Source organism: Rhincodon typus, chromosome 5 (genome assembly GCF_021869965.1).
Source record: "Rhincodon typus isolate 14 chromosome 5, sRhiTyp1.1, whole genome shotgun sequence".
NCBI classification, from domain to species: Eukaryota; Metazoa; Chordata; class Chondrichthyes; order Orectolobiformes; family Rhincodontidae; genus Rhincodon; species Rhincodon typus.
Genome location: NC_063336.1, coordinates 85976034 through 85999498, shown reverse-complemented (window position 1 = coordinate 85999498; position 23465 = coordinate 85976034). Strand labels below are relative to the sequence as shown.

Below are 23465 nucleotides of genomic sequence, written 5' to 3'. Positions count from 1 at the left end.
GGGGATTTTAACTTTCCAATGACTAGGACAGTCATTGTGTTAAGGGCTTAGATGAGGAGGAATTTAAGTGTGTATATGAAAACTTCCTCGTAAATATTGGGAAATAAGGCAGGGCAAATGACTGAGGTGTCAGTTGGGGAGCACTTTGGGGCAAGTGATCGTAACCCTATCGGTTTTAAAATGGAAAAGGATAGACCTGATGGAAAACTTAAAAATCTAAATTGAAGTAAGGCCAATTTTTGATGGTATTAGACAGGAACTTTCAAAAGTTGTTTAGGGGGAGCTATTTGCAGGTAGAAGATGGTTGGGAAATTGGACATGTTTTAAAAATGAGATAACGCGAGTCTAGAGATGGTATGTTCCTCCTAGTGTGAAGGGCAAGGCTGGTAGGTGTAGGGAATGCTGGATAACTGGAGAAAGAGTCTCTGGTCAAGAAAAAGGAGGCATAATTCCAGGTATCGACAGCCAAGATTGAGTGAATCCCTAGAAGAGTATAAGGGCAGTAGCAGTAGACAAGAGGGAAATCAGGAGGGCAAAAAAGGGACTTGAGAACTTCAGCAGAAAAGGTTGAGGAGAATCCAAAGAGATTCTACAAGTATATTAAGGGAAAAAAAGCATCTAGGGAGAGAATAGGGCCCCTTTAAAGATCAACATGGGACCACAGGAAATGCGTGAGATACTAAATGAATATGTCATGACCTTTTTCATTGTAAATATGGATATGGAAGTTACGGAATTTAGGGAAATAAATTGTCTTGAAAGAAGTTCATATTACAGAAGATGAGGTGCTGGAAGTCCTAAAATACGTAAAGATAGATAAATGCCCGGGACCTGATCGGGTGTTTTGCCAGAACTTTGTGGGATGCTAAGGAAGAGATTGCTTGGCCCCTTGCTGAAATAGTTGTATCATCCACAGCCACGGGTGAGGTGTCGGAAGACTGGAGGTTAGCTAATGTGATGCCATTATTTGCAAAAGGCTATAAGGAGAAACCAGGGAATTATAGACCAGTGAGTTTTATGTCAGTGGTGGGCCGGTGGTTGGAGGGGATTCTGAGGGACAGGATTTACATGCATTTGGAAAGTAAAGGACTGATTAAGAATCGTAAATACGGCTTTGTGTGTGGCAAGTTATGTCTTACTAACTTGATTGAGTTTTTTGAAAAGGTGACAAATTATATAATAATTTGGATGTGAATAAAAGTTGGTAAGTTTGCAGATGGCGCCAAAATAAATGGTGTAGTGGACAGTGAAGAAGGTTATCTCAGGGTACAACAGGATCCTGATCAGATGTGCCAACGGGCCGAAGAATGGCAGATGGAATTTAATTTTAGATAAATGTAAGGGGTTGTGTTTTGGTAAGACAAACCAGGGCAGGACTTATGTAGTTAATGGTAGGGCCCTGGGGAGTGATGCCAAACAAAGACCTTGGGGTGCGGGGTGCAGGGTGCATAGTTCCTCAAAGGGTGATGAAAAGGCATTTGGCACGCTTGCCTTCTGTGGTCAGTGTTGTGTATAGGAGTTTGGATGTCATATTCCAGCTATATAGGACATTGGTGAGGCCACTTTTGTAATACTGGGCACAATTCTGGTCTGTCGTCTTTAGGAACAATGTTGTTAAACTTCAGAGGGTGCAGAAAGGATTTTCAATGATGTTGCCAGGACTGAGGATTTGAGTTATGGAGACAGGCTGAATAGGCTGGGGCTCTTTTCTGTGGAGCGCTGAAGGGTGACCTTATGGAGGTTTATAAAATCATGACTGGCATGGATAGGTTGAAAAGCCAAGGTCTTTTTCCTAGACTGGGGGAGTCTAAAACTAGAGGACATAGGATGAAGGTGAGAGGGGAAAGATATTAAAACCACTTTTTCATGCCGAGGGTGGTGTGTGTATGGATTGGGTTGCCAGAGGAAGTGGTGGAGGTGGGTACGATGACAAAATGTAAAAGGCATCTGGATGGGTATATGAATAGGAAGGGTTTTGAGGGATATAGGTCAAATGCTGGCAAACGGGACTAGGTCAGATTGGGATGTCTGGTCAGTGTGGATGAGTTGGACCGAAGGGTCTAGTTCCATGTTGTATGAATCTATGACTGTCTTCCCATTGGAGCTTCTGGACCAGTGAGGGTTTTGTTTTTGTGTTGAGACTTTGGTAATCTTTGTAAGATTTGAAGCAGTATTACATTGATTCTGCTGCAAGATATCATGTTGTGGTATCAGGTATCATAGTATATAGATATGAAAATATGACCTTTATTCTGTAAATAACATTTTATTCTAAAATTTGAATTTTGAACTAGTGGGTTTTGGTCTGTGTATAAGGGAGTTTAATGATTACCTTGTCAATATGTCTCGCTGTTTTTCTTAAAACAACCGTTAGAGAGGGACTTTCTAGAATGCTAATGGGAATTTGTTTGATTTGGTGAGCATTTTACAAGCAGAGTGAACATTGGACAGTATTAGGCTGCTTTCTGTTAGAAAGATCAGGATTTTTTTTTGGAGGAAATCTTTTTAGTTGTAGTTGGTAGAAGTCATGGTTGAAGTTAATGTAACACCACTGTGCTAGAGAAAGTTCATTCAGGAAAATTTTTAAAATAGTTGACTTCAGTGTAAAGGTTTTGTTTAAAGGTCCAGATCAGAAGTGTTTGGTTGGAACCCTGGGATGGTTATTGAGGCTGAGAAAGTCTGAGCTCAGTTGTGTGAATACCCCAGAAAGAGGCTGTCAAACATTCCAAGACTGGGAATTGAAAAACAATTAAGGTGAACCTATAGAGGTGATGAAGAGAGTTCTCCCATTTTTGAGTAGTGTGAAAGTCTATGATGGGATAGATGAAATAATGCATTTTTATGATATATTTATAATTGTTTCAAATTGTGTAATATGTAAATAGCCTCTGTTATCAACAACTGCTTCAGGTGGAGAGTTCTATATGCACACCATGCTCAACCCTCCCCAATCCTTCGACCTGTTACATTAAACCTCTGTTCTGGAGGAAGTTGTAGCATGGTTGAATTTCCACTAGACTAGTAACCTAGAGAGCTAGGCAAATGGGTTCAATTACCACCATGAGGGTGGTGAAATTTAGTTTTAGTTCTTAAATTTGGAATTAAGAAAACTTGATTAATTGTGACCATCAAACCATTGGCTTTTACAATAATCAACAGTCTGGTGCACACATGCCCTTTTAGGGAAGGAAAGTCTGCCATCATCACTCGGTGTGGTCTGCATGAGGCTTCAGATGCACATCAATGTTCTTGATCCTGAAATGAAAAGCCACAGGGTTGTATCTCACTGCCACGTAAACTGTCAAAAGGAATGCAACCAGACAGATCATTTTAAATTAACTAAGGCATCAGAAATGATTGTGTTCCACATAGCCGTGTCTTGTGCCAAAAATTGGAAGACCTCTGCACAAACTAGTCAAGCAATAGCCATTGTCATTCTCCCAGAATCATAGCTGACAGATATGTCTCAGACAAGGCACACCCGAGCCTGGGGATGGTCCTGTTCCACAGACAGATCAGATCTACCAGAGGTTGTGACACTCTGCTAAACAGTTGGGGCGGCAGGTGTGTAGGGGGTTGCTCTGGGACTGCTCAACATTGATTCTGGACAGCATGAAGTCTCATGGCATCAGGTCAAACGTGGACAAGGAAAGCTCCTGCTGATTACCACCTGCCGTCTCCCCTTAAGAATCAGTCTTTGTCCACATTTAATACTTGGAACTCTGTTGATGGTGGCAGCGGTGTAGAATGTACTCTGGATGGGGGACTTTATTGGCAGTCATCAAGAGTGCCTTGGTGGTGCACTGCTGACTGAGTCCTAAGAACATAGCTGCAACACTGGCTCAGCAGCAGGTGTTGAGGGGATGAACAATATGGAAAAATGTATATGACCTCGTTCTTAACAATCTTTGTTACAGCTTGATTGTCACTACATCTAACGCCTTCAGCATTTACTGTCTCCACATCTTAATGATTTTTATCGTCACATAGATCTAGGAAGATATAGTGAGGGATGCACAGTGGCAACAGTGTGTTCCATTTACAAGTTGCAGTTCAAGAACTTAACTGGGTTCCTTCAACAGCAAAACTTCCAAAACCAAACCTCCTCCACCTAGAAGGGCAAAAGCAGCAAATGGGGCACCACGACCTGCAAGTTCCCCTCCAAGCTGCACATTGCCCTGGCTGTGAACAATGCTGCTGTTCCTTTACTATCACTGGGTCAAAACCCTGGAGCTGAGGGGGTGTTGGCCTAGATTTCCTTATGCTTATATCCGTGGAGTGGAATTTGAGCCCACAATCCTTTAACTTGGAGGTGCAAGCATTAGTCACTGAGTTAAGCTGATCAATCGGGCTAAATCAGTACTTTGGAATGGTCTTTATATCTATGGTGGTCTTTGAAAGATCTATCTAATTAAACTCATACCTCTGTTTCCCTGTGGTCTTGTAAATTTTCTAATGTGCAGTATATTTAAGTATAATGTGCTCATCTTAAATTACAATGTACATTTCATTTCAATAGGTTAATTTGAAGAGACCTTGTCCCTTCTGGTTAGATGATGGGCATTGCTCGATTAAGGACTGCCATGTCAAGCCTTGTTCTGAGGTAAAGTGTCTGGAGTTGTTTTACAGAAGTTGATTTGAGGAGATATTAATATTTTGTATTAAATAGAAATTGCTGATTCAGTCAATGGAATACTTGAGTTGCAAATCTTGTAATATTTGTGTTGTATCAGCTTTCAAAGTCTAGCAGTAGGAGTAGGCACTTAAGGCCTTCAAGCCAATTCTGCCAATCAATGAAATTTGCCTTTACACATGAATATCGAAACACTTAACAAATGTTACATGACAGATCCTTCCTTAGAGATTCTTAATCTGATTATCATTTGTTACCTGCAGTCTGGATGCCCAGGAAACATGGGAGCAAGAAGATTTGAAATAGCAATGTAGTCAGATAGCATATTAATGAAACCGAGCTTCCAAATTGAGCAGGGGTCGGGGGAACAAAAGTGAAGGGACCTGAAGGGGCTGACTGGCAGACCATGGTGAACATGTAAGCTGAAGAGGTAGTTGTAGCAGGACAGGTGGCAGACATCCCTGGAATAAATCTTCAAGTAAATTGAAATGAACAATGTATTTAAATATTATCATCCCAATCTTTACAGGCTAACTTTAAAACTTTTTTTTACTAATGTCCCGTTCTTTAATTCCTTCTATTAGAACAAGCATTTTTCACGTTTGTTATTGCCAAATATTCCGTTTTGTGGTGTGGTTACTCTATTTGTTAATGTGTTAATACTACAGCTACTAATGTTTTAATCAATTTTTTGCAAAGATGAAAATTCTAATTCAGTTATTTATAGGGCATTTCTGAGAGAATGTCTTGTATTGCTGATTTCAGTTTGAGCAGTTATCTATTGTATCTCATTGTTTTCATTTTTAGAGTGAGATTCCAATTGGGATTAAAGCAGCTAATTTCAACAAAGTAAGTCAATAACTGAAAATATTTTCTGTAAATACATTTGAATTATCTTGTTGCTCAACCAAGTGTTTGGAGAACTGGTTAGCATGTCTGTACTTTTCCTGATGTAAAATGAAAATATGCACATAATAAACTGATTCCACTATTATGTTTGCCATTTTTGCTGTTAATATGGTCAATTTAGGTTTACCTTCAGGTGCGTGGTTTAACTTTACTGATTTTTTTTGATTTTGTATTAGTTTTCTGTGGAAACAAATACAGATGAAGATTTGCAAGACTGTGAGGAAGCAAATAAGCTTGGAGCTGTGAACAGCACGTTGAGGTGACACGCATTAAGTGATTTCAGTCTTTTGCATTTTGTTTTTAAATGTTTTTTACAACATTAACTCTGGTTATGGTTCTTGTAGATTTCAGTTATTTCCATCTTTGTATTCCTATTGCTTACATTTTAGGAATTCTCTGTGTGGTAAACATTAGGAAAATTTGGTTATGGTTTAGGAATATATGTAGCCCACCATTTCTGACAAACGTGCACTATGATTCTGCATGTTAGGATGTTAATAGTTTGTGCTGTTTGATTTTTTTTCATTGTGGAATTCCTCATTTTTAGTCCCTCGTTTATTTACCTCTTTTAAAAAAAAAAAATAAGTAATGCATTTTCTATGCACTTGGAGAGGCAAGGAATAATTAGGGATAGTCAGCTTAGTTTTGTGCGAGGGAAATCTCATAAACTTGATTGAGTTTTTTTTTTGAAGAAGTAGCCGAGAAGATTGAGGTAGACTTTAATCAAGCCTTTTGATAAGGTTCCGCATGGTAGACTAATTAAAGTTTGATCACATAGAATTCAGGTTGATCTTGTCAGTTGAATACAAAATACTGCTTAACGACTGGAGACAGTAGTGGTGGAAAGTTGTTTTTAGAACTGGAAACTTGTGACTGGTGGTGATCCACAGGGATCGGTGCTTCGTTTGTCACTTATATAATTGATTTAAATGAGAAAGCATGGTTAGTAGGTTTGTGGATGACACTAAGATTGGTGGTTTAGTGGATAATGAAGAAGGTTATCTAGGATTACAAAGAGATCTTAATCAATTGAGTCAATGGGCTGAAGAGTGGCAGATGGAGCTTACTTTGGATAAATGCGAGGTATTGCATTGTGGTAAAACAAACAAAGGCAAGAATTATACAATTAAAAGTAGGGCCTTGGGTGGTGGTATAGGACAGAGAGACGTAGGGTTCTTTTGAGGTTTGCATCACACATAGGGTGGTTGAGAAGGTGTTTAGCATGCTTGCCTTCATTGCTCAGACCTTTGAGTAAAGAAGTTGGGATGTCATGTTTAGGATGTACAAGATGTTGGTGAGGCCAATTCTGGACTACCTTGTATAGTTCCAGTCTCCCTGTTATAGGAGCTGTTATGTTGCTGGAAATGGACGGTTTGAATTTTAAAGAGGCTGAACAGGCTAGGAGGCATAGGAGAGGCGACCTTCTAGAGAAGTTTATAAAATCATGAAGGGTATAAATAAGGTGAATGGTAGGTGCCTTTTCCATGGGGTGGGGGATTCAAGACAAGGGGGCATATTTTTAAGGTGAGAGGAGGAAGATTTAAAAATGACATGGGAGCAATTTTTTTAGTGGTTCTTGTGTGCAATGGACTTCCAGAAAAAGTGGTGGATGTGAGTACAGTTGCAATGTTCAAAAGGCATTTAGATAAGTACAAGACAAAATGTTTGAAGGGATATGGGCCAAGCACAGGCAGGTGGGACGGGACTAGTTTCGTTTGGGATCTTGGTTGGACCGTAGGGTCTGTTTCTGTGCTGTATGATGATTTTTTTTCCAGTAAATGGAAGGCAAAATGCTACCAAAGAAACAAATCACACTGAACTCAAAACTAGCTTCTGGTTCTGAACTAGTTGTACTGTTACTATATTTTACTGCTGAGTAATCCAAAAGGAGTTGTCCTGCAACTTTTACTTGCAGTTCCACATTGGAATGTCAGAAATCTGAATCTCACTTCAGCACAAATGAGGCGGCAGAAATCAAGATGGTATTGTGGCTATTTAATACTGCAAAAAAATCACTGATCTTCAAGATTTCAAATCTTGAATATATTTTCGGTTCAAAGAAAAGTTTTTCTTGAAACAGCACTTCTTGCATATCATTGGAGAAGGAGAGCCTGGGGGAAAACGTGCAGTTTTTACTGTTGGTCCCCACTTTTAGTATTGGTAAACAACGTTAGATGATTTTGAATTCCTGCAATGCAGATTGATGCATTCGGGAAAGTGTTTCTGCAGAATGTATTTGCGCTTAAAAGCGTCATTGGGTTTTGGTCTCCCTTTTTTGCCCTTGCATTCTCTGCATGCTCGCCTCCTGCCCATTTCGTGTGATTTTTTTTTTTTACCGTCGCCACTTTTTAATCTTCTCCTATCTCATTCCCACTTTCCCTTCTGCTCCCTCTGTATCCGCTTCTCCCAGTCCTATATTTATGCAAACAAAAGGAAGTGCAGTTGCCATTGACCTACTGGGCCATAGGGCTGCTTTTTCATTAGAGAAATGATTGCTGATTTAACCGAAGGGTCACTATACTGAGGGGAGAATTTGAGAATTGTTGGTGTTACTCTGCATTATAAACCATCTGTGCTAACTGGCCTCCATTTAAAGGGACTATGTGTACTGATGTTTAATAATTTTCCTGTTCATTTATATTTATTTAACTTTACCTTCAGAATTTTTGTTCAGCCTCTGCTGAATCTACAGTCCTGTGTTACTGTCTCTGATATGCTATCTTTTTTATCAATGTTATTAAAATGTTTCCCGTAAGATGCACACTTCCTGTCTACAAATATACTTCAAGTTTTTTATTTGTTTACTTCTTCAACAATATTCTTTCAATTTTTGTAATGGCTGTCATAAAATAGCTGCATGTTTGGCCATTTTTAGATAGTCCTGTGAAGTGAGCTTCTAAAGATTGTAAGGGAGCAACACTTGGAAGAAGTACTTTCTAAACAAACAAAGCTTGCATTCATCAAATTATGCAACATCAGAAACAATCTGTAGGTACTGTGTAAATAAATCATAGAATTATAATGTATTACTTGGTTGGTAATGCCTGTATTCCTGTATCCAATCACTTTTCTTTCATCCTTTAGTAACCAAACAAAAGAAGCTTTCATTGATTGGGCAAGATATGATGATGCACAAGACCACTTTTGTGAACTTGATGGTAAGGACCTTATGAAAGTCTGATACAACATTTATGTCTAAGGGTTCTAGGATATTTTGACATAAGTCATTTAATGACTACATTAAATTTAAACAAAGCACTATATGGGCTCAATAATAATCAGTGGTTTTAAAAAAAAACTTCCCTTATTGGTTCTTATAATTTGTTAGATTCCAGACAATAGCAGTCACCAGCGGCATTAGAAGCATGGTATGGTTCCAGTGCAGATACTTGCATTTGTAATTTCTATTCTAAATATGCATACATCTATGTGAAAAAGCATTATATAAAAGTAAAGACATGAAGTATGGCTCTAAATTGGAATCTGAATTTCCTTAATGTAGTTTCGTTGTTATTCCTTACCTTTTCAGTTCACTTTGTCTAAAGATTACACAAACACCCTTTAATCTTTCAGCTGAGCTTTTTGAGAATCAAACAGTTATTTTTGTGTGCATGCATTGAGTGTTTTTCCCTTTTAGACAGATCCCATGTTAGCTCCCGCAGGGTTGTACATGTGGGAGGGAGATGCCTTGGGAGTCCACCACATTTTGACTCCGGACTTAGGAAATCTCATGCCATTAGGTTAATGGGCAAGGGAGTCTCATGCTAATTACTACCCATTATCAGCTGATGAATCATAACTCCTCAATGTTCAGCATCACTTGGATGAAGCATTCAAGATAACTAGAGGGCAGAATGTATCCTGCTTCGTTGTTTTATCAGCCAGAGTGCTTTGTTGCACCAGTGCTGAATGCACTGTCTGGTCCTTAAGGATTTAGTTGCCAAACGGGGTCTGCGACAGAAGGTGAAGGGTATAAACCTACTAGACCTTGCCCTCCACAATGTGCCTGACAGTTACGTCCGTTTATGATGATATTAGTCAGCCTGACCACCATTGTCCCGGCTTCACACTGAGAATATCTCCATTTAGTGGAGTGACACTACCATGCTAGGTTGATTTAGATATAAAGTAGATCTGGTAGCTCAAAACCAGATGCACATGAGTCACTGTGGACCATCAGATTTAATATTCCTCACTCTGCTATTTTCATCCCAACAAAAAGATCAACCTGATTAAGTGAGGAATGCAAGAGAATATGCCAGAAGCATAAGTAGGCTGTAGTCATTCAAGAGAGCAGATTTCCTTCATCCTTTGACATGGCCAAAAAGTGCTAGCCCAGTGAGTAAAACCCATATCCTTCAGTAGCCATCTTCAACCAGAGGTACTCAGTGAATGATCCATCTCTTCCTGAGATCCCCATCATCACAGATGTCCATCTTCAGCCAATTTGATTCAGTCTACGGGATATCATGTAACATTTGAAGGCGCTGTATATATCAAAGCTATGATCCTTGACAATATCAGGGCAGTAGCACTGAAGATGTGCTGTAGCCATACTGTTAACCAATTGTTGCAATAACAACACTGGTATCTACCTGGTAATATGGAAAATTGTTGAAATATGTCCCTCCCAATAGAAAATAACAAATCCTATCTGACCAATTAACGCACAGACAATTCTTGAGTCAATAATTGATTATCGGCATAATGAAAGGTGTTATTGACAGTACTATTAACAATAGTAATTACCTGTTAATTGACATGCATTTGAGTGAATTGTGGAAAATCGATGCTGTAGTAAAACTGAACTTGGTGGGAATAGGATGGAAAATCTCTGGTTGCAGGTGGTTGTAGGTCAATCATCTCAGGACATCACTGCAAAAGTGTCTCAGGGTAGTCTCCTTAGCCAAACCATCTTCAGCTGCTTCATCAATGCTTTTCCTTCATAAGATCAGGAGTAATGTTTGCTGTTGGTTGGGCAATATTTAGTAGCATTTGCAATTCCTCAGATGCTGAAGCGGTCCAAATGCAGCAAGATCTAGACAACACTTGGAGGTGGGCTAATTAGTGACATTAGTTAATAGTTAATGGTAATGCTTCTCCAACAGGAGAAAATTTAATCGGTGCCACTTGATGTTCAGTGGTATTGCTATCACTGAATCCTCCATTCCCAACATTCTAAAGGGAGCAATTCTTCTCTCTTCTCCCCAGTGTCTGTCCACAATCTACAAGGTACAAGATCAGGAAGGTGTTGGAATGCTCCCCACTTGCCTGGATGGGTGCAATTCCAACGATACTGAAGAAACTCAACATCTTCAAGCCTTGTGCTTGATTGACACCCCATCCACCACCTTCAAACTTCATTCCCACCATCACTGATGGCAGCAGTGTGTACCATCTATAAGATGCACTGCAACAATTCATCAACGCTCTTGACAGCATCTTCTGAACTCTCAACCTTTACCACCTAGAAGGACAAGAGCAGCAGAATAATGGGAGCATCACAACCTGAAAATTCCTTTCAAGCTGCACATCATCCTGACTTGGAGCCTTTCCTTCATTGTTGCTGGATCAAACATTTGGCACTCCCTTTCTAACCACTGTGGGTGTCTTCCCCCAAGAACTACAGTTCGAGATTCTCCAAGACATGTAGGACATTGAATGCTGGCTGAGCCAGTGATGTTCATGTCCTGTGATGAAACCAGTGGCTTTGAGTTGTTGGGGGATGAGTTACTTGTTACAGTATGTGTTGTTTCTTGTCTGAACTGGCACCCAGTCAGTTGGTCCACTGAGTTTCTTGTCATTGGTAATGTCCCAAGATGATGGGAGACTTGGTTGTGTTAATGTCATTAAATGGCATAGGTAGCGGTCAGACTTTCTTGTTGTAAAGGGTCATTTGTCTGGCATTTATCTCTTTTATCTCTCATTGTGCAAGGTGTGCTGCATGCAGACATGAACTACCTCATTATTTGATTACTGAATCTCTGTGAACTGTGCAGTGAAGTCAAACAAAAAAAAGATTATCTTAGCAGGATCAATATCTGTAAAGAGAAAAGATGGATTTTGATGTTTGTTGTGTTCCTTTCACATGAATAGACCTCTTGAAGATGAAAAGGCAACTGTAGTACAGTTGGAAATGACCTAACATGTTTCTAAGCTGCCTTTTTAAATTCCACTTCTGCATTTGCAGCTTACTTTCCCCTTCTCCTTACTGCTCAACCTCCCCTCATTTTTAGTGCTTTTAAATATTCTTTTCTGTTTTCTACTTTTTCCCACTTGTGTTTGATAAGCAGTTTTCACATTGTTAAATATATTTAACCTCCTTGTCACCATTGACGTTTCTGTTTGATTTGCTTTCCATTTTCTCTTTTTTTTCAAATTTAGCAAGTTTACTTGAGAACTTAAAGGCAAACCTCCCCCATTCAGTACCAAAATTAAAATGCTGTCATTCATAGATGCTGATTCACCTGATGTTTTTGCTTGCAAATAAGCTAAAGGCTATTGCCTGAAAATGATGGATAATATCTCTCTCTGCAGATGAATTATCGCCTGATGCTGAATATGTGGATCTCCTCCTGAATCCGGAACGTTACACTGGATACAGGGGACCATCAGCTTGGAGGGTGTGGAACAGCATCTATGAAGAGAACTGCTTCAAGTACATATTTGAGATATGGCTTTCAACTGTATATGTTAATGTTGATAGCCACAATTTGGCTTCTTGTGTTGACTGAGTGTTCTTATTTCTTTCATTCTTCATATTGTGTGTGATAGGCATGTGATTTGTCCAATCCAAGTTTAATGAAGACTCTGCATCATCGTGTTTCTCAGTATGTCCATGACTTCGCACATATCACAAAATGTACATTCCATTTCTCCCTTCTGACCTGCCATCCTGTCGTGCTTAAAAACTATTCATTAAGAATAAGTATAAATTTACTATATTTATCAGTAAAAGAGAGAAATCAAGTTTAGAGACTTAAAACACAAACTAAGTACCGAACTTTCGCTTTAAAGATCAGAAATACAAGTTTTTAAAAAAAACCTACTTACCAGCTTTCTATGCACTGGTGATGTCTCAGTGCTGTCACCTTGGCGATGTTTGTTTATTATTTCTTGCCATAAACTTTAATTGAAGCACATCTTTCCTCCTCTGGGTCAAATATCCACTTTGACCCAAATTCCCAGTTACTCTGGCTCATTCCCATTCTGCCATTTACCCCCATTCTGAGTGTGTGGCTTATGCTGACCCAAAAAAAAGCCCCAGAGTGCTGCTCTCTCTTTCAACAGGTTTGATTGTTGGTGTTTTTAACCTGATGGTCATCATGCCTCCAGCAAAGACAAAGATTCAAACACTGTACCCTTTCTTATGGCCTCTGCCAGAAATGGAATTGAACTTGCTCTACCAATATCATTCTGTATTGCAAATCAGCCATCCAATCCAATTTGCTTTCAGAACATCAGCTGAACAGTTCCATTCTTGAAAAAAGTCCAGTAAAATTCTACCATTAACATTCCATTGTTGAATGTCTCCTGTCTGGCCTTGAATCTCACTTTCCATAAACTTTTATGATTTTTGTTCTTATCTGCCCAAACTGTTCAACCATCATGCTTTAGTTATTGGTGTATTTTATTGTAAAACTAATTCTGTAATCTAGACAGGATGATGCTGACTATCATGTTAATGACTGCAAAATAAATGTGCAGTAAGCACTCGTCTTCAGTTGCAATATCAGTCAATACAGCCTTTTTGTGCATTTTGAAGGAAGAATGTTGGTTAGGCCATTCATCTGTTTTATCTCTTGCTCCCAATATTATGTTCACATCCACCTCAATTGGTGAAAATGGAGTATAGTTTAGATTAAAGCAAAATGTAACCTGAGATGGTAGCTGTCGTTACTGAAGTTTGACTGCCACTCAACTTTTACCAAAACACTGCAGTATTGTTGAAACCTACTTTTATGAGCAATTAAGTTTGTGTATCATCTGCAGGCCTCGATCTGTATATCGTCCTCTGAATCCACTGGCACCTAGTAGAGGTGAGTTTATGTACAAAATCTGTTCTGACTTATTATAGCTTGCTCACCAGTGACTTTGTTTCAGGCAGATCAGAAGTTGTTTTAACCCATTTCTTAGCAAAGCTGTATTTCTTGCTTATCTCTCATTGCCCTGAGAAATTGATTGTGATACTTTTTTAGACAGACCAGGTGACTTATTAGAAAATCAGAGGGTGATACTCTCAATTTCTGGTCTGTTTGACCTTAGTAAATGAAACGTGTGGGCGGCACAGTGGCTCAGTGGTTAGCATTGCTACCTCGCAGCACCAGGGACCTGGGTTCAATTCCATACTTGGGTGACAGTCTGTGTGGAGTTTGCACATTCTCCCCATGCCTGCATGGGTTTCCTCTCACAGTCCAAAGATGTGCAAATTAGGTGGATTGGCTATGCTAAATTGCCCTATAAGGCCCAGGGATGTGTAGGTTAGGGGTGTTAGCCATGGGAAATTTAGAGTAGGAGGATGGGTCTGGGTGGGATGCTCCTTGGAGGGTCGGTGTGCACGTGTTGGGCCAAATGGCCAGTTTCCACACTAGGGATTCTGAGGTTTCCTAATCCCTAATCCTGAATGTTCTCAATACTAGGATGTCATTGTGGGTAAATTACTTCAGGCTATCTTTAATTTGGCTTCTTATTAAGAAATCTCTCAAACAATCAAATACTGAAACCATGATTTTAAACTTTATTGCAGTAGCAACCAAAGTAAGACCTCTCAAGTAAGCAAGTTAAGCCTCACAACCCAACTTGGCTATTACCTGATTTAATGGTGGAATTTAGCTATGATTCCAACCAACATGTTTCGATATTTGTGCACTGTTATTCTCTGGAGCTCTGCTGCTGAAGATTCTTGGAGTTAAATTCTTGTACTGTTTTCTCTCTTTCAAGTTTATGGTATGATATTGATGATCATTTAGATTCTTTTGTCCAAAATATTGCAAGTCTGTGGCTTCCCTTCTTATCAGAAGTAGCTTCCTTGTTCCTTATTGCACTTGGCATTGACAGTTATTAAAGTTCTGAAGTTTACACTATCATAGTGTGTTGAGAAAAGACCATGTATATTTTGAGATAAGACTGAGATAAAATGGAAAACTCTGGTTTTTGACGATGATTTATGAATGCAATTTGCTGTTGCCCCACTACTTTAAAATGCCTGCTTAAGTTCAGCTCACAAGTGGCATCTTTGAGAGTTTTACCGAATTATTTTTGTAACTCATTCCTTTTGGGATATAAGAAAAGGCGAACGTGGTAACCATAATTAAAATTGGTTTTGCTTTTAAAATTAGGGAGGCATAAAATGAGAAAACAACCCAATGCACTAGTATAATGTACCCGAGTTATCTGTATCAAAATTTTCACATATACTAGATTGCTTCTAAGTACACTGAATAATTAGTAGAATGTGGCAGTTATTTTTCTTGCAGCACGATTCTACGAATGGTAGTGAGATGAATGATCAGCTAACTTATTTTCTGTCACTTCAAGGGAAGAATGTTGGCCAGAACACTCTACAAACTCTGTGTTCCTTTAAGTAGTGTCATAGTAGTTTTATTTCCCCTTAAATCTGGGATCAGTTTAATGGCTGCTGCAGTATTATAATACATATTCAGTACTGCACTGCAAGGCCAGCCTAGATTGTAGCCTTGGGTTACAGTGAGACTGAAGTCTTTATTCCGAGGTAACCAACTAAGCCAGTCAAACTCCATATCTATATAAAATTAAAAATATTAGTTTGTATTTATAGTAAATATCCATTGACATGATTTTTATTTTTAAATATTCTCATTTTCTGTTTTCTCAGGAAACGACGATGGTAAGAGGAGATGAAATGAATGCAAATATGTATGAACTAACTTAGTAATGCAACTTCTACAGTTTAGTTTGTGGTGTAAAATACTTACTGTTTTTATTTCTTAAAAAGACGAGTACTCCTTTAGGAGTGGATCTAATTATCTTCCTTCAGTTAGTTTTAATCAGAAAAAAGTATTCCAAGTGCAAAGTGAGAGAAGTATCACTTGGGTTGGGTGGAAGTTGTAGTTTCAAATTTGCTTGCAGTTTAGTTCTTAATAGATTCTGATCAGAGATAAAAGTTGCCACTAACATGAGTTTTAAAAAAAAATTCAGCACTCAAGAAATTTATTTAATTGGTTACCTTTTTTATTTATATTTATTGTCTTGACGAACAGCTCTGCAAAGTTGATTAAACAAATATGTCACTTTGGCACCCTTGATGGCTTTTAAAGGAAAGGTATAAATCTGTCTTACAGGGTTACCCTGGCTTGGATAAGTACGTCAGCTAGTGTTGCAAAAAGCTGTACAAAGGCGAAAAACTACTAGTTTGATGGATGAATTATGTTTAGCTAGCTAATCTCAGCTGGGATGGCATTGGTGATATTACAACTGATCTCCTCATCTCATTTTGGGTGTGGAAAGTTAGGGTTCTATTAGTTGGTTTCAGTGACTTTTATTGGAAGATGCCTACATCTTTACATTTTTAAGAACAGCTTTAAAGTCAACTGTGATGTTCCAGCGCATCGTGTAGTCTGCTCCAAATGCAGCAGGATGTAAATAATACCCAAGTTTGGGCTGACAAGTGGCAAGTAATATATTACCATGCAAATGTCATGCAATTACCATCTCCAGCAAAAGGCAATGTAACCATCGCCCCGTGCCATTTAAAGATTACTGAATCCCCCTACTATCAACTTCCTGGAGGTTACCATTGATCAAAAACTAAACTGGACTCCACACACAAATACCATGGCTACAAGAGCAGATCAGAAACTATGGGTCTTGCAGTGAGAAACTCATCTCCTCATTCCCCAAAGCCTGTCCACCATCAGCACAGCAGAAATTAGGATAATGATGGAATACTTGCCTGGATGAGTGCAGCCCCAAAAAAGCTCAAGAATCTTGATACCATCCAGGATAAAGTGGCCAACCCGATTGGCACCATATGTACAAGCATTCATTTCTTCCACCACCAATGTTCAGAAGCAGCAGTGAGTGGCATCTTCAAGATGCAGTACAGAAATTAACCAAGGCTGCTAAGATAGCAACGTCCAAGCCAATAACTGGTACCATCTAGGAGGGCAAGGGTAAAAGATACATGGAAACACCACTTGCAAGTTATATTGCCATTCTTTCTGTGTCACTGGGTTAAAATTCTAGAATTCCCTCCCTAATGACACTGGATATAGCTGCACCAAATGGTTTGTAGCAATTCAAGAAGGTAGTTCACTACTTTCTCAATGGCAAGTAGAGATAGACAATATATGCTGGCACAGTTATTGTTGCCTTCATCCATGCATGGAAAAAAAATAGCCTGCCTAGTACTTTCTGTCTTGGCTTACAAATGAGTCTTTTTGGTAAGATTCCACGGAGCTACTGGTGCAAGTGGTACTGACTTCAGTATAAATTTTGAACCTTTTGGGGAAGGAGAAACATGGTGGAATAATCATTTATATTTTATGTTAACTGTGGTAGGATATTTCCTATCTTTTGCCATAGATAATGATACTATCTTTATATCCACAGGCGAGTCTTTCTACAAGTGGTTGGAAGGTAATAACTGAATATGTGCACAAAATGCTTAAAAAATCAATTCAGTTAAAGCTACCTGGAGCAGCCTAATTGAGCTGTTTGTTCAGCAAATTGGAAATGTAAATAAAGAATACAGCCAACATTTTTGTGTGGCTTCCAAATCCACTTTCACCTAGCTCTGAGCTTCCATGGTTCGCTAGGTACTCAAATGTGAGAGTAACAATATCTTTTATGATCATGATTTCTTAATGTAATGGAACAGGTGATGCAGACAAAAATAAATTACATTTTGTTAATCATTATAAGTTCAAAGGTTTTGTTGGATTGCAGTTTAGTGCTGCTAGTTGATGTCTCTACAATTTACTGTAAATCATTTTTTTTTTGTAGTAAGTGTCCTCAGAGGCTTTAATATTTCAGTACAGTCCTCATTTTCTAAATAGTCTTTATCAATATCTGAAGAGATCCAAGCTTTAATTTTAAAACTCTATTGCACATTTAAAGAGTGCATGGAGAAACTGCAGTAATTGTTCATTCCTGTCTGGCACAAAAATAAAACTGGAGAGCTGGTTTGACAAAGCTAACAAGGAAAACTAGGGGTAGTATTAAATCCAAGGCAGGGGCATACAAATTGATCCCAAAAAAAACAGCAGACATGAAGTTTGTGAGCAATTTAAATGTCAGCAAAGGAGGACAAATGAATTTATTCAGAGGGGGGATAATAGAGTACAAGAATAAACTTGTAGAGAATATGCAATCTGATTGTAAAAGCTTCTATCAGTACGTGAAGAGAAAAAGATCTGTGCGAGCAGATGAAGATCCCTTTACAGTCAGAAATAGGGGAGGTTATAATGGTTAACAAAGAGGGCAGCCCATTTAAGTACCAACTTTGGTTCTGTCTTCACAAGTGAGGGCACAAATAACATTGGGGAACATGGGGTCTAGTGAGAGGGAGGAACTGCAGGAAATCTGTTAGCAGAGAAATGATGTTGGGGAAATTGGGATTAAAATCCAATACATCACTAAACCTGATAATCTACACCCAAGGTACTTGAGGAAGTAGTATTAGAAATAGTGGATACATTGGTGATCTTTCCAGATTCTATAGACTCGAACAGTTCCTGTGAATTGTACGGTGGCTGATATAACCCGACTATTTAAGAAAGCTGACAGAGAGAAAATTGAAGAATAGACAGGTTATCTTGACATGGTACGGGGATATGCTAGAGTCCATTATGAAATGTTTAGTAACAGTGACAGGATCAGATAGAGTCAGCATGTAACTGTGAAAGGGAAATAATGCCTAATAAATCTACTAGAATTTTTTGAGGATGTAACTTTTGGAATTGATAAGGGGGAACCAGTGGAAGTGGTTTACTTGGACTTTCAGAAGCCTTTTGTTAAAGTCCCAAACAAGAGATTAGCATGTTAAAATTAAAGCAGATGGGATTGGTGGGTAGAGTACTGACCTAGATGGAGAACTGCTTGGTGAACAGGAAGTAAAGAGTAGGAATGAACAGATCTTTATAAGTGGTAGACTAGTGGTAGCAGCACCAAGGATCAGTGTATGGACCCTAACAATTCACAATATATATAAATGATTTAGATATTTTTGTTAACGAGCATCTATGGGACCAGGAGTGTGCTGGTTGCACAAATATTCCAGTTGATCAAGAGGTCCACATAATCGCACAGTAAAAACACACAGTAATGGGAACATAATGCAGGGGTTATACTTTTATTTACAGCCTGAATCACTTAAATAATAATGTAACCTTGCTTTAAAACTTACTGGCAGAGAGCCTTCTTGCTCTGACCCACAACTGACTACTTGGACGTTCGCAGAGATCGTGATAATATGGTAAACCTCCGGTATTTCAGATGTATAATTTTTACTGGCTCATCTAGAGTGCTGTTTCATAATGTGCCGGTTAAACCAAAGTTTGCCATATCTCCAAGTCTGCAGATGATACAAAACTAGGTGGGAGGGTGAACTGGTGAGGAGAATGCAATGATATTTCTTTGTAATTTGGGCAAGTTGAGTTGGTAGGCAAATGCATGGCAGACAAAGTGTAATATGGATAAATATGAAGCTATCCACTTTAGCAGTAAAAGCAGGAACAGATTATTCTGTAAATGGTGATAGATTAGTAGTGAGCTTACTTAATTCTGAGCTTATGGCCATAATTAATTTTCACAGTTATGGTGTATGCTTTCTGATGTTCAAAAAGCAAACTAGTGTGGTGTATTTGAGAAATAACTATACAGAGAAATACTAATCATTAGTTAGGTTTTATTTCAATAAAACATGATTAGATATCGATACTAAGCTAGATGCTGGAGTTAGTGAAAGGATTGATGGAAGAATTCTGAACCATTTTAATCTCTCAAGCGTCCTTCTGAGCTCCTTTGGAATGAAACATTAGAAGTTTTCTAGTTTAATGTGAAGGTAAATGTATATACTCTGTAAATAAAATGGTACATTTTTCTGCGGTGCAAAATAAACCACCTGTACTCTGATTTTACTGATTATCTGAATGTTTATGCTTGTAGGTCTATGCCTTGAAAAGAGAGTCTTTTACAGGCTGATTTCTGGGCTTCATGCTAGTATCAATCTACACCTCAGTGCAAAGTATCTCCTTGATGGTAAGTGCAAATAATTTCCTAATTTAAAAATTTAGAACATTTTGTTCAGGCCAGAGAGTTATTTACTGGTTAACTTGCAGTAAGTATCAATGTATTGGAATATTAAGATGTTAGTTCAGAGTGTCTGGTTTTCTCAAAATTTGTTGATTTTGTTCAATCAGATGAGATTAATTTATGCTTCATAATGAAGGCACCCACTTGATTGCAGTGATCATAATGATTGAATAATATATAGTTTTGTGTTACAACTCTCAATGTTGCTAATTCCTCAGGAGGCTAAGGAAATTTGGCATGTCCACAACCACTCTTACTAATTTTTATAGATGCACCATGGAAAGCATCCTATCTTCCCAAGACTGCAAGAAACTACAGCAAGTTATGAACACAGCCCAGTCCATCATGCAAACCAGCCTTCCATCGATACTTCCTGCTGCCTTGGGAAAGCAACCAACCTAATCAAAGACCCCTCCCACCTGGTTATACTCTTTTCCATCAGGCAGAAGATATAAAAGTTTGAATACATGTATGAACAGATTCAAGAACAGCTTCCTCCCTGCTGTTCCCCAACTTTTGAACAGACCTCTCAAAGGTTAATTCTGATCTCCTGCTCTCTCCACTTTCTCTACGGCTGTAACACTGTATTCTGCACTCTGTTCCACTACCCTGATGCACCTTTATATGGTAGGATCTGCCTGTATAACACACAAAATAACACTTTCTTTTCACTGTATCTTGAAACACAACAATAATAAATCAAACTCAAACTCACCGGAGTAGTGCGCTGGCGATTGAGCCTTAATATTTCCAAAGTCGTCACAAAACTCAAAGATTTTAAAAAGTATGGAAAGTCTTCCAATTTACTTGATTTTCAAATCAAGTTTCATAGAAAGCGTGGTCCAAGTTTCTGAACTAATCAAAAGAACTATTCATTGCAAGTAATTAGACTGTAGCTAAAGGTAAACAGTTATAAACTGTCAGAATGTAACACTACAAATCCTGTTATAAACCCCCCCCTTACAAGCACACAGACAAATATACAGGGAAAACAGGTTATTGGCAGTGTGAAAGCTGAAAGACAGTTCAGTGGGGTTTGTTCCCTGATTCTGTTGCTGAAATGATTCTTATGACTCTTTTGCTAGCTAGTGTGTTCCTTCAGTTGTCTTTTTCCAGGTCTTTGTCAATTATTTGTGAGAGAGGACAAGGTGGCTGGTTCACGTAAGAAAGGCTCTGACTTAAAAGTCACAGATTACAACAACTTGCAGGGAAGTTAAGCTGGTATTCTTCAGATTTAAAGTTCATTTTGATGCAGAGAATAGAAAGGCTGCTTTTGAACTGGGGAAGAACTAAGCACTTGTCTCTGTATCTTGTACCCATCTATGAGCTGTTTAGGTGCCAAAGAACCAATCTCTCAGTTGTTGGTAGGCAAGAAATCTCTGTCATTGATAACTAGCCATTAGTCCGTAGACCATTCAACTTGTCGCCAGCCAGAAATGCATCCGTACACCCGCTCTGTTTCAATTTGTCTCCAACCAAGCATCAATTACTGATTGTTCAATCAGCTGTTTGAACAATGCTTGGCCTGGATGTCCGATTACTTCCTTTCAAAACATACAGCACTCTTACAAAACACTTTTTTTAAAAAAAACTAATCTTTCTCACTTTGGTCTGCGATTTTGCAAAGCGCAAAAATAAAAAGATGTACTCCTTACATGCCTCTGTTCTTGAGGAATTGAAAGACCGTTTCAAAAAATTTTTTCATTACAAGGCATGTGACAAACAACAAAACAGGACAATCCATTTTTTTTCCCTCTGTCTTCTCCCCACCCTTTACACAATCTCAGTATTCCTAAAACCTTCAACTTATTCTAACATTTTACTTTCAGGATAAAGAATCTGGAATTACATTATCTTTTGCAGTAATTCTTTTTTTTACATGAAATGGTTGCAACAGAAAACTCCTGACAGAATTGTCTTGCATCCTTATTTTTAAACCTTTTCAGTGAAGGCTAGTGGATTATGATCAGTGTAAGTTATCACTTCTTCCTTCTTTCATTGCTGGATATAGACTTCGAAAGGTGAAGAGCTAACAGTCCCAAAGTGGCTGCTTCTGCAGCAGAATACTTTTTTTTTGGTAGGTGATCAGTTAGGTCAGTTGGCTGGATGGCTAGTTTGTGAGGCAGAGTAATGCCAGTGATGTGGGTTCGGTTCTCACATCAGTTGAGATTACCGTGAGGATCTCGCTTTCTCAACCTGCCCCTTTTTCCTGAGCCATGATGATCTTCAGGTCAAACCACTGTCAGTCATTTGAGAGAGAGCAGTCCTTTGGTCCAGTAGGACTTTGGTTTTACTTCTGGTTTAGTTTCTTAGAGAAGCATCCACTAACTTACCTATTTTCACTTATCGTACTGTGACAAGACAGCACCTACTCCTAGATCGCGAGCATCAATTGCCATTTTGAAAGATTTAGAAAATCAGGACCACTAACACTGGTTCATTCATTAAGGTGGTCTTCTTCATTTTAAATGCTGCTTGGCATTCTGCTGACCATACCACTTCTGCTTGTTTCTTTAACAAATTTGTTAAAATTACAGCTATCATACTGAAAATACAGTCAAACTGTAGGGGTAACAGGTACTTGCTCTGGCTCATGTATCATGAGAAGTCAGGTTGTTAGTTAATTCAAGTAACACAAATGATTAGAATGTCAAATAGCACTTTATTGTTTATTGCTAGAAGAATGGAATATAAAAGGCTAGGTGGCTTAGCCATGGGAAATGCAGAGTTACAGCAATAGGGTATGGAGGTGGGTCTAGGTGGCTTGCTGTTTGGAGGGTAGGTATGGACTTGATGGGCCGAAAGGCCTGCTTCCACACCGTAGTGATCCTACGATTCTATGAAAGGTAAGGATGTTTTGCTCCTGTTGTACAGTTTTGGTCTCCTTATTTAAGAAATGATCTAATTACATTATAAGCAATTTGCAGAAGGTTGATTTGGTTTTGGTGATGGGAGAAGGGTAACGCTTTCAAGAAACGTTTGGTCAGATAAGACCTGTTTCCGTTGCAGTTTAGATGAACTTGTGAGCATCATAGTGAGATAGAGAAGATCTTGAGGAAACTTGACAGGATGGTTGCAGGGCACAGTTTGAATATGAAGGATTTCCCGTTTTAAGATAGATGAGGAAAATAACTTTGAGGCTGAGGTTGTAGACTTGCTCGCCGAGCCAGTGCGTTTGATCGCAGATGTTTTGCCACCCTGCCAGGTAGCATTGTCAATGTGCCTGCAGTGAAGTGTTGGTGTTCTGTCCAGCTTGTTATTTAAATGCCTCAATTTGCTGGGGTGGTTGGCATCACTTCTGGTTCTGTTTTTCAGTGGTTTGTATATCGAGTCCAATTCAATGTGTTTGTTGATGGAGTTCCGGTTGGAATGCCAGGCCTCCAGGAATTCCCTGGTATGTCTGTTTGGCTTGTGCTACTATGGATGTGTTGTCTCAGTCAAATTCATGTCCTTCTTTGTCTGTGTGTTTTGAGACCAGTGAGACTTGGTCGTGTCTCTTGGTGGATAGCTGGTATTCATGTATCCTTATTGTCAGTTTTCTTCCAGTGTGGCCTATGTAATGTTTCTCACAGTCCTTGCATGGTATTTTGTATAATACGTTAATTTTATTTGTTGTGGGTATGGGATCCTT

At 38.8% G+C, this 23465-nt stretch overlaps 1 protein-coding gene across 3 annotated transcripts in view; it reads left to right on the top strand.

The window, feature by feature from the left end:
• ero1b (endoplasmic reticulum oxidoreductase 1 beta) overlaps nt 1-23465 on the top strand; it is a 72396-nt gene that overhangs the window by 24555 nt on the left and 24376 nt on the right. For all 3 annotated transcript variants that reach the window (XM_020510691.2, XM_048596751.1, XM_020510764.2), the window contains exons 3-11: nt 4520-4603; nt 5441-5482; nt 5719-5801; nt 8627-8700; nt 12080-12200; nt 13535-13581; nt 15396-15407; nt 17132-17158; nt 19688-19780. In XM_020510691.2, the coding sequence (XP_020366280.2) occupies nt 4520-4603; nt 5441-5482; nt 5719-5801; nt 8627-8700; nt 12080-12200; nt 13535-13581; nt 15396-15407; nt 17132-17158; nt 19688-19780 (583 nt within the window). The remainder of the gene's footprint in view (nt 1-4519; nt 4604-5440; nt 5483-5718; nt 5802-8626; nt 8701-12079; nt 12201-13534; nt 13582-15395; nt 15408-17131; nt 17159-19687; nt 19781-23465) is intronic.